The following is a 12,009-nucleotide window of genomic DNA, read 5'->3' as shown; positions in this document are numbered from 1 at the left end:
GTAGGTTCCGTTAGAGCCGGTTATCCCAAAATCGCAAACATATTGGTTAAGATGAAAATGTACAGTCTCATGAGATGTTCAAACAACAACCACAGCAACTGTTTCAATGGGTTCTTCCAGACACAATACGCGCAATTTCTTTAACATGCCGGCGTCGGTATAGACGAGATTGCTTTCATTAGGGTCGGCGGATGTGAAGTGACAGATGAAGCTGCTGTACAACCATTTCCCGCCGCCGCTTAAAGCGTTAAAGCCTTTCTTTGCGTTTGGGAAAAGCACCACTGTGACGATGACTCACCCTGTATAATCAACTGCGTCCGGGTTTCATCTTGGCCATGTTTGTTGCTCCCGAGACAGGCAAACAGCGCCGAGTCTCTCCTGTCGACGGCTTGTATCTCAAGCTGTGATGTAAGGCTTTCTTCCGCTTCACTAGTTTTTATGTCGTATCTGAAAGTTAAGCCAAATAGCATGAAACATCAGGTTTGTAGGTGACTAAAAGAATAACAGTAGTCGTAAGTAGACCTCGGAACTCCTCACCACTGTTAAAGCAAAAATGGTAAGTTTATAAACTACGTATGAGCAGAACGCAAGCCAAGTAAGTATGTGTGTGTCACACGTGTACAACATTAGCGTGCTTTACGTGCGGACCTTTCTGCCACATTTCGAACCTCAAAATGTGTAATTTCTATTGTTAAAATGTGCAAGCTCCTAATAATTTACACAATCCAGCGACTAGTACACCAGCTGAAGCGACATCTGACAAAGACAAAGCGGAAATGAAACTGTAATGGCCACTCCATGGCTTGTATGAACCTGGACTAGTTTCTGTTTATTTAATATTTTAATAGGTTGTTGCTGCACAGGTGCTGTAAATTAAAAACATTCGTGCAATCAGGTGAAAAAAAAGCGTTATGCAAATTGTGACCACGTAGTGTCTTCGCATGAGATGTTTACCTCTGATCATGTTTTGGTGCAAGAGGTTGGCCATTCTTGCTCCAGGCAATAGCCAGGGGCTTTTCGCCAAAAACTTCGCATTTGATATGGGCCGTGTTTCCTTTCTGCAGAGTCTTCGAGTTGAAGGCGCTTTTAAAGCGGGCGGGCACTAGAAAACAAAGAAATTAAGAATCTATTAGGGAAAAATGGCTATAAAAAGCAAATGATAATGAAAATACAGTAGACCTATACGATTGCAATATGAATACCACCACTGATCATCCGCAGAAAATGACAAGAAACACAGTAATTTTTAGCCATCTTATATCTGCCAATGACACCTCCAGAATGGGAAGAAAAAGTGTAAGGCGCTGTAAATACCCTGTGAGACGCGGCAATATTTTGTTTTGTAGTCCCGATAGTGAGTTGACAGGCTAGCTAAAATAAGCGCGGTTAAATGTCATATTTGTTAATTCACTTATTCTATCATATCATGATCTACTCTCGCCCTTATTTGTTGAGGTTCCACATTCTACATTTATTATTTAAGCCAAAGGGAACACAACGCGTAGCCCATAATCAACGCATGAGTGAGCCGTTTAACACCACTAATAACCCCGGTACGATTCTCATACAGCTTTGATTGTCCCCCTACTTGTTTCAGTTTAAACAGAAATCTTCAGCACGAACTAGACAAGAACGAAATTGCGACTCAATAAAATATTTCGTGCCTGTCTAGTTGGCACTGAAAATTTTCGTTTATGATGAACCAACTAGCCTATTCCAAGCTTCTCCTGTTTTTTTTTCTTTCTTTCATTTGTCCATTCTGCACATGCGAATTCAAGAGGAAGCATTAATGGGGCTCTTCGTGTTCGCAATGCGCCGTGTAACGCTCTTACAGAGCTCAAAAGTTCACTCACCATGGACTTTTAGTTCGATGACTTTACTTATTCCGGATCCTACGCCATTGCTGGCCTGACATAAGTAGAACCCACTGTCGTTGCGCTCAGCTTCACGCACCATGAGCGAGCCGTTTTCCAGAGCGTGTATGTGAGAGTTGCTGATGATCACTTTGTACTCGGACGGTCGTGAAGCTGAAACAGTGGAAGAGCGAGAAATGAACATTAACAACGGCAACAATAATAAAAAAGACGAATAAAAATAGCGCGAGCAGATAATAGCGGGCGAAACGAACTAGTCGTTGTTGTATTCCCCTCAAAAGGAACGTAGGTTAGAAACGTAGGCTAACTTTATATGCTGCCCCATTTGGTCTATATCAACGCGATTTCAATCGACGGTGCACTTTCCTTTACTTAGCACCAGCAATAAAAGATACTCAGAATAGTTTGATGCTTAAATTCGCGTCCTCATTTGAGAGTATAATGTAGCGCCGTTTCACATTAGGGCGTACAAGAATATGCAAAAGCACCGTTTTCATAAACGAACACGGGTGTCGTGCTCTTTTTTTATTGCAACGAAAATAAAAGAACGACATGTCACCCTATAATGGTGACGGCTACTCCTTTTCTCATGGCAGAAATAACAAAATATATAAAAATATGCAGTAGGAATGCGTAAAGGAACGACGTCAGAAAGCCAGAAATCGACAGCACACAGTCCTATACATTCACGAACATATAAATATAAAAGGCAAAGGCAAGCCGCACCACAATGAGTTCGTAAGCAAAGTCAGAAACAAAGTCACACAAGCGGCTGCGATGAGCATGTAAACAGATGAGGAATTACACAGAGTTAAAATAATACAGGCACAGAATATGACAGTCAAGAGTGAGTTTCAATACAGAATACAACAAAGTATAACACGTAATATACAAGCGCTAATATTACAAATAATGAAAGGAAGTTGTAGTTACGTTGCGTGTCTATTCAGTGCAATATCTAGTACTTATTAAGGATGCCTGTATGTTCGTAAAATGTTCGAGTGCATTCAATGCTTTTCGCTGTGTTATTTTCTATTGCCATGGGCTCAGCAATCTGCGAGTGAGAAAGGTCGGTGAGGATCAATGTAGTGTAGCGCTTGTGCTAGCTGCCATCCTTACGTCACGTGTCTGGGGCGTTCGAGGAGGAGATGGCAAACATCCTCCTCGTCGTTGCCGCAGGAGCAAGCCGGGCTACAATTGACTCATATATTTTCCTAAAATTTACAGAAAAACTTAAATTATGAGGTTTTACGTGCCAAAACCTTCATCTGATCATGAGGCACAACGTAGTGGGGTACTCCAGAAATTTGGACCACCTGGGGTTTTTTAACAAGCACCTAAGCCTAAGTACAAATAACGTTTTCGCATTTCGCACCCATCGAAATGCGGCCGCCGGGGCCGGGATTCGATCCAGCGCCCTCATGCTTAGCAGCCAAACACCACAGCCAATAAACAACCGCCGCAGCTGCATATGTTCCTTTGGAGCAGGGGTGCTAAGCAAATAGGCTTTCCTTTCTATAGGGAGGCTTTTTACTGTGTGTTTTCACAACAGGATGCTTGAAACCATTAAAGAACAACGCACCTACGAATATAACGTTAAAGGGACCTTCGTTTTCTCAGAAAAAATTATATATATATATATATATATATATATATATATATATATATATATATATATATATATATATATATATATATATATATATATATATATATATATATATACATATATATATATATACATATACATATACATATATATATATATATATATATATATATATATATATATATATATATATATATATATATATATATATATATATATATATATATATATATATATATATATATATATATATTGTTATATGTATATAACGCGAAGTAGGGCCGCAAAGTAACAGAAGTCGACGAAACAGCTGCCCGAACAGCTTTATTCATTGTTACTGCGATCTGCCGTCGACGAATAAATCGAAAGGACGAGTGCTGACACCTTTGTCACTATCGGAAAGATTGGCATAGTCCGTGAGGCAAACCAAGGTTGACACAATCGAACATGGCAAAGCTTTTCGCGGAGTGCGCGATGATACAGCACGCGATTTCGAAGAGTACTTGGTTGACGCCACTGCACAAGAGCGCCAGTGGCGCAGCCAGACATTTTTCTTTTTTTTTTGTGGGACAACGGGGTTGGATCCGCTTGACCGGGGATGGGAAGATGGAAGAAGGGGAGATAGGCTGAATACTAACGCAGATTATTTTTTTTTTCGAGGGGGGGGGGTGCCTCCGCCTGGCTTTCCCACTGAACAGTGTTGATCGTGTTGCTCAAGGTTGTGAGTGATAATCCTTAACCACATTGACGCGGCACTACCACCATTTTAAATCAGGAGGAGAAAGACTTCGTAAAACGTAAAATGAACAGTGGCAACTCCGCGATCGCAGCTCTTGCACGTGGCGAAGCGGCAGTGGGAACGGAGAGCACGGCGAACAGGCAAAAATAAAATAAAGAAAAAAAAATTATGCGTGACTCTGCTATCGCAAACACCAGAGACCAGTGGAGCTGGGGAAGCACATTAATGTAGTGCCAAACCGCACAAAAGACGCATGATCGCCTGCAACGCGTCCCTATGGCGTCCGCTAAAGGCTTCTACTACGGCGTCCGTGATTCGCGTGGCCAGCGCCGTAGCAGACGCTGCGATCGTCTCTACTCTGTACGGAGCGGCGGACGAGGAGAACATCGAGACACTGTAGCAGTCGCCGGAGAAGAACGCCCCTCCTCCCTAGCCTGACTCCCCTGCCTCGCGCGCCACAAGAGAAGGCACGCATCCGGGCCGCGTTCCTCGCTCGCGTTAATGCCGCTCCTTCTCCCGCGCAAGGTTCCACCCACCCTCGCCGCGTCGCTATGCTGCGCGATGCTATGTCTATACTCTGCTTTCACTATCCCTCAGCTCTCTCTCCACCAGCTCGCCGAAGCTGCGCACGTCAAGAGAAACTCAGCGAGCTCCTAACAGCTCTACTGCAAAACACGTTATACTCTTGTCCGAAACTGGAATATAAGACCAGACGTGTTCCGAGGCCAGACATTTTGGCAAAGAACGTGCGTAGTATTTGTGCAAGTACGATAATATTTTCGCAACACAATAACGCCAGAGTCAGGCTAACGGTGCAAAAGAAAGTTGACACTATATTTATCGAGGCGACGCGCCAACTTCGTCATCACACAGAGGCTTGTGGTTGGTGGTTGTTACTGATTTTTGTCGCTCCAGTTTCCTCTTTGCTATCGTTAAGACACGGAATTAGCCTGCCTTCAAAAACAGCCCCGTCCCGATACTTTAGTCACGTCGCCAACGTCGGCACACGCTTGCAGTGCTCAGCAGTGGCGTAGCAGCAGGGGGAGCCGGGGGGCCATGGGCCCCGGGTGTAAGGGGCCAGTGGGGGGGGGGGGAGGGGGGAGGTCATATACGTCTGAAGACACCCCTCTTTCCGCCGGCTGCACCCGGGGGAGGGGGTGCCAGAAGACCTATAAGCCCCGGGTGCAAGACGACCTAGCTACGCCACTGGTGCTCAGTATATTCACTCAGAAACGTAGGGCTTCATCCGGACCACATGCACCGCCCCTGCTACATGCCGTTTACGCCTCGATTTGTGTAGACTGTCAGGAGCAACCTCATAGTTCAGGGGAGGTATTCTGTAAGGAGTCCACCTAGTGGACATGTCAATTTCGTCCGCTGTTGAAGTTCTGATTGGCTGGGCGGCGCTGCGCGTCCGCAGCCGCTACGCGCCACAGCCAATCAGCACTTCAACAGCAGACGAAATGGATATGCCCACTAGGTGGACTCCTTACAGAATACCTTCCCAGGTTACTTAAGCGTCGGAGACCTTTGCGCGGCCTGAAGTAACACTTCAACAGTTTCTCGGAGAGGCCGCGAAGACAAGATACGGATGCAAAACGAAAATTTTTGCCGTGTTCGTAGGAGACGGATCGGTGTCGAAGATGCTAGCCCCTTAAGACATAGTCCTGTTGCGGATTATTCATACTTGTGTAAGCTGTCTGACGTCCTCTGCGCGCCGAGTGAAGTCTTCGAAATCCGTCTCGATGTCATCGCACTCATGCGGCAATATTGCATCTAGCATTGTCGTGACTTTACGACTGCGGAGGAGACGGAACGGTGTCGTTCGTACCCTCTCTTGCTGAGCTGTTTTATGTGTAAAACTAAGATGCGGCAAGATCTCGTCCCAGTTATTATGCTACACATCAACGTGCACGCACAGCATATCCGCGAGTGTTTTCTTAAGATGCTCTCACAGTTTATTCGTTTGAGGGTGGTACGCCGTTGTTGCCGGTGAGTGGTGCCTCTGGGTCTCAAAGCGGTATCAAACAGCTGGCCTGCGAATGCAGCGCCCCTGTCAGGAATCACTACTGCTGGAGAGCCGTGCCTCAGAACAACATTCTCTATGAAGAATGTGGCTGCTTCAGCAGCTTTGTCTCGCTCCAGAGCCTTGGTTTCGTAACGATAATCCATCCGTAACGATCCATATTCACAACGATAATCCATCTGCGCCCCGTAGAAGAAGTTGTAAATGTGCTGAGAACTTGAGCAAACGGTGTTACGGGTACCGGAATGGGGTGGAGGAATCCGGCTGGTTTGACAGGTGACACATTGCGTCTGTGACATTCGAGGCAAGCCCGGACGAAATGCCGAATGGTCGCCGCGTGTCTCGGCCAGTAGTATTTTTGTCTAGCTCTGGACAGCGTTCTTGTTTAGCCCAGATTACCGAAAGTCGCTTCGTCATGGCATGCTCGTAATACTTCATTCCTGAGTGGCGTTGGGACGACTAGTAAGTGGGTGCTTCTACTCGTAGAAAAGTTAATCCTGTACAGAACATGGTTGTGCAAGAAAAGTGATGCTAGTGCTCTTGCAAAACCTTTTGAAATTTCGTCAGTGTAATCCTCTAAGAAATCAATAATGGGCGCCAACTCCGGGTAGTCTCATGAATGGATGGAGTAACTTTATAGAAAGGTCCTGCGAGCTACGGGGCGCAAGGTCCCATAGAGCGGGCTACTCCCACGTTGGGACCGGGAGTTGTAACTCCCTGGCCGCATCGTGGGCTCGCTGGACGGCCCAGAGCTGCTCCGCCAGGTCCGTGCTGCGTAATGCGTCTTGTAGCCTGGCGGAGTCTTGATCCTTGTTTGCGTGGGTCCGACCACACGGCCAGAGCAAGTGATGTACGTCTAGTGTGCTATGGCAATTTTCGCAATATGATGTTTTGTATAGGTCAGGCATGTATAGGGTAGTCTCACTGCTGCTGTTCAATAGAGGTCGTCTTGGCTACTCCGACAAAGGCTGCGTTGTCATCATCTTCTGTATAGCTGCGGGTCGTTCAAACGGGTTTCAAAAGCGGAAGTCGGCGTCCGTATGCCGCTTCGCCGATTTATAGATGACAGTCACGTCTAACTATTGACTTTTAAGCGTCCAGCGCGCGCCTGTCGACCTGATGGATCTCTTAAGTTTGTCAGCCAACAAAAGGCGTGATGATAGCTGCCAACATTGAATGAACGACCGTACAAATATGGGTCAAATTTCATAACATACTCTTTTTTTCCGTGATCGAATACTTCTCTTCCGTACGTGATGGGGTTCTGCTTGCGCAAGCTATTACTCTTTCAGCGTCATCTGCACGAGTACAGTACGTAATCCGACATTGCTAGCGTCGTTGTGAACCGTGGTAGGAGTGTCTTCATCAAAACGCGCGTGGGCCAGCTGCGCTTGCGTGCGCTGCCGCGGCTTGTTGAACACTGTCTGCTCCTCTTCGCCCCACACGAAAACAACGTATTCTCTTTTATGGAGTGCTAAATGCCGATCCAATCCGTCGCCACTTTGTCTGAGAAATTTCACAACTTGTTTGAGAAAGTACTCCGTTTTCATAAATGATAATCACTGTCATGAAAGCACCATCAAAATTTCTTCATGATGTGTGCACAGGATTACGCTTACCTGGACTCCCCTCTTCCCTCCCTGCACCACTTCTCGCCTTCTGTTCACCCTGATAAGCTTTGTATTGCATTTATTTCATGAGCATACGTTCGCATATGGAGGCCACTCCAAGTTATACATGGGTTGCACCAACGTCACATCCGCAAGCCAGGAAACCGGAAACCGCCATGTTTAAGAACACTTGCTGCGGAGATTGTGCTGGGTCGTGTACTCTGCAGTAGTAGGAGAGCGACAATTCCGGATTCAAGATGACGATTTGTGCCATTTTTGGCTGCAGAACGAGAAGCGATTCTTCTGCTATCAAGGACAAGGCACAGCCACACATCGGACTGTTTAGTTTGCCCGCGGTTATTAAGAACCAGTGTGAACGAACGAGGCTCTTGTCTGAGCAGCGCCGGAGTGTTTGGCTGGCAAAAATAAACAGAAAGGACTTGAAGAATGACAAGTATGTCCGTGTTTGCGGTCTTCATTTCTTCAAAGGTAAAGGAATTTTCAGATTACGCCATTTATAACACTAACTCGCCTGGCCGCTTCTCTTTCCTGCTGCCAAAATTGTTTGTTTACCCGCGGCGTTCACGCGAGCTTTTTCTGAAAGCGCTAGTCAAAGCTCTGTAGATTGCCAACTGTGCGCTTTAAATTGCAATTAATACACGGTACATGTGCAGTTAATGCATTTGCATGTGTGTTCTTTTAAAGGGAAGCCTGCCAATTTGATGGACGATGGAAATCCGGACTGGGCACCGAGTCTGCGGCTGGGCCACGGCGTTATGACCGCACTACTATGGTTGCGTCCGCGCGTTACATGCGGTGTAAACGGCGACAGCAGAACAAGCCACATGCTGCTGCAGTGTGCAAGCAGCCCGTGAGGCCTGCGTCACAGTGGGCAGCAAGTCGACGTTCGGCGTAGCGTCCTTGCCGATGCACAGTTCATAAGGGTCGATGCCGTCACACATTTCGATCTTCGCTCTGTAACGTGCCCGAGTCGGTCCTACGAGCTCTTCAGAGTATGATGGACAAAGCGCGTGCAAATTTTCTTTCGTCATATCGCAAAGATAAACCGAACGACATCAAGCTCAGGCGCGGCGGTAGGCGGTAGCGTGCGTCCAGACGCGGTCGTTCTCAAAGATGGCGCACGCGCGATTTGCAAGCCGGAACTGACGTCACGTGCAACCCATGTATACACAGCTGCGAACGTATGGATTGTTTTTACTAACGTTTTGTTACAAAGGGCATAAAAGCTTGATAAGCGCTTGTGGTAGAAAGACAAAAGATAGGTTACTAGTTTTTATTCAAAATGAGAGCTTCATGCGTAAACCACACATCATACGTCAGATGTGTTAACACATACTTTGAGAGGAGTGTAACTAGGCTACTAGTCCAAAAACAAGAAAGGGGCTGACAGATGGAATAGCACACTGTGGTATAAAGTTTGTAAACAGGGATAAGATGCCTCAGAAAGGCAGGCCAACGTTTCGATAGGAGGACCTATCTTCGTCAAAGGCGGCCTCATCATCCTCGGCGTGTTAGTTTTAAAGGGTTAGTGTAGTGACGTCACGTGCGGGTGTTGTCGCTGGCGGCTGGTTTTAAAAAGAGAGATTACCAGAGGAAACAAGCGCTGTCGTCCGACGTCTGTGAGCTTCATTCCCAAGACGAGGGGACAAGAGCGTGAGAGTGGGCGCGCGGGGAGAAAAGAAAAGAAATAGAAGCAGAAAAGAAGAAAAAAGAAGAGAAAAATGGGGGGTGGGATAAAGTTGTTACCACCACCACCACCATGGGGGGTGGGGAAGCCAGAGCGGCACCAAGACAGACAAAAAAAAAGGGGGGGGAGCGTGAAAGAAAAAGAAAGAGAAAAATGAAATTTTTAAGAAATATGGGGGCTTGGGAGCTTGTTGGGGATGCGAAAGGTTAGGAGGTATTCAGGGGGAGTCGTTGGCGGCATGTTTTTGAGGCATTAGAACGGCCGGTGAAGCGGTCAGTGCGCGAGTAACACAAGACAAAAAAAAAGAAGAGAAAAACAGACACACACACACACAAGAAAAAACCTTGAGTTGAAAGTCACTTGAGTAGCATCCCCCACCCCGCTTTTTTCTCTCTTTTTCTTCTTTTCTGCTTCTATTTCTTTTCTTTTCTCCCTGCGTGCCCACTCTCACGCTCTTGCCCCCTCGTCTTGGGAATGAAGCTCCCAGACGTCGGACGACAGCACTTGTTTCCTCTGGTAATCTCTCTCTTTAAAACCAGCCGCCAGCGACAACACCCGCACGTGACGTCACTACACTAACCCTTTAAAACTAACACGCCGAGGATGACGAGGCCGCCTTTGACAAGATAGGTCCTCCTATAGAAATGTTGGCCAGCCTTTCTGAGGCATCTTATCCCTGTTTGCAAACTTTATACCACAGGCTACTAGTAGTTAGAGGCAAGCAAGTAAAGTTGACTCAAAGGTACTGAGCTCGTCAGAGAGAAATTATACTGACCTGACGACTTCTCCCACCAGATCCGTGGAGCAGGGGACCCTTCTGCTTGGCAGTCGATGACCACGTTTTCACTGACCACTGCAGCTTTTTCTTTCGGAGCAACTTTCCACCGCGGTGGCACTGAAAAACGGCAAACACCGAAAGTGTCGTAAGCACTGTGTGTTATCTGACATGACTAATATATGACCACTTTGGTGTTTTTGTTGAATAATTGGTATGAGAACCTACGAGTAGAAAGGCATGTGTAGTAAACGCATAGTGCTATAATCGTTGTCCGTCCACAAGTCCACCAGCGAGCACCTCCGCTCACCCGTCCGTAAGCACGTCCGCCCATCCGCGTGTGATGTATGTATGTATGTATGTATGTATGTATGTATGTATGTATGTATGTATGTATGTATGTATGTATGTATGTATGTATGTATGTATGTATGTATGTATGTATGTATGTATGTATGTATGTATGTATGTATGTATGTATGTATGTATGTATGTATGTATGTATGTATGTATGTATGTATGTATGTATGTATGTATGTATGTATGTATGTATGTATGTATGTATGTATGTATGTATGTATGTATGTATGTATGTATGTATGTATGTATGTATGTATGTATGTATGTATGTATGTATGTATGTATGTATGTATGTATGTATGTATGTATGTATGTATGTATGTATGTATGTATGTATGTATGTATGTATGTATGTATGTATGTATGTATGTATGTATGTATGTATGTATGTATGTATGTATGTATGTGTTAACTAAAATTATTTGTATGCGTGTGAGACTATTAACATGCCGTTGTATAGTGAACGAAAAAAAAAACTTTTTTTTGCTGCATCATTTAGAAAAAGCTACTGAGAAAACTGCCTCTGTTCGACGTGTAGGACATTTACATTGAGCTAAGTATAAAAACACAAATAGGCCGAAATAATTAATACCACTTTTCTTGCATAAGGAAAGCAGGTGATTGAATGAAGCGTTGGTTAATCTATTAACCTGCACGCTAATTGCCTATGTATTTACCGAGATACAAAGAGACCTAAGCGAAGAATCAGCGAGAAGCCTACGATAAAACTCGAAGGAAAAAATCTTAATGATTGCGAAAGTTTAACGGCTTAATTAATGCCATTGGCCAACGACGCATGCATTTCTTTTTTTTTTCTTTCTCATTGCGAGCCAGTCGTTCCAGCGGTCGGTTTAATTAAGGCATTGTAATTTATCAAATGTCCACTTCTTAAATGATGCCTAATTACTGCAAGGATAGCAAGAGCAAAAAGTGTGAGCGAAGCACACAGGTACGTAAAACGTGTGAAGTAGGGAGGAAAATTTGGTGCATCTCCCAACGGCGTTAAATGAATTTGGCAAACCTGCTTAATATCAACTAAAGAACCTGTGAAAGAAAGTTACGGCACGATACTTCCCTCACATGAAAACTTTTACACAAGGTATTTTAAGGAGAATTGTTCATTATGCTATATACTCTGTCTCCAAAACAGAATTATCAAGAGAACGAGAAAAAAAAAAAAACTTCACCTCGGCCTGCACAATTCCCATTCGCACAAGGTTGGAGAGCACGGTTGCTGTGAAACACCTTTTTTATTTTTCTATCTCGTATCTTACATCGAAATCGAGTGTAGATTGCACTTGTGCGTGT

General features: G+C 45.2%; 1 protein-coding gene across 1 annotated transcript in view; it reads right to left on the bottom strand.

Annotated features, from left to right (window-relative positions):
• Positions 1-12,009, bottom strand: part of LOC135905555 (cell adhesion molecule Dscam1-like) — a 537,047-nt gene that overhangs the window by 45,493 nt on the left and 479,545 nt on the right. The window contains exons 13-16 of the mRNA XM_070536452.1: positions 10,342-10,461; positions 1,854-2,027; positions 955-1,102; positions 299-447 (exon numbers count right to left, since the gene is read on the bottom strand). Of these exons, the coding sequence (XP_070392553.1) occupies positions 299-447; positions 955-1,102; positions 1,854-2,027; positions 10,342-10,461 (591 nt within the window). The remainder of the gene's footprint in view (positions 1-298; positions 448-954; positions 1,103-1,853; positions 2,028-10,341; positions 10,462-12,009) is intronic.

This window comes from Dermacentor albipictus, chromosome 3, assembly GCF_038994185.2.
Source record: "Dermacentor albipictus isolate Rhodes 1998 colony chromosome 3, USDA_Dalb.pri_finalv2, whole genome shotgun sequence".
Taxonomy (NCBI): domain Eukaryota; kingdom Metazoa; phylum Arthropoda; class Arachnida; order Ixodida; family Ixodidae; genus Dermacentor; species Dermacentor albipictus.
Note: the sequence above shows the minus strand (reverse complement) of the source record. Positions and strands in the feature narration are given on the sequence as shown.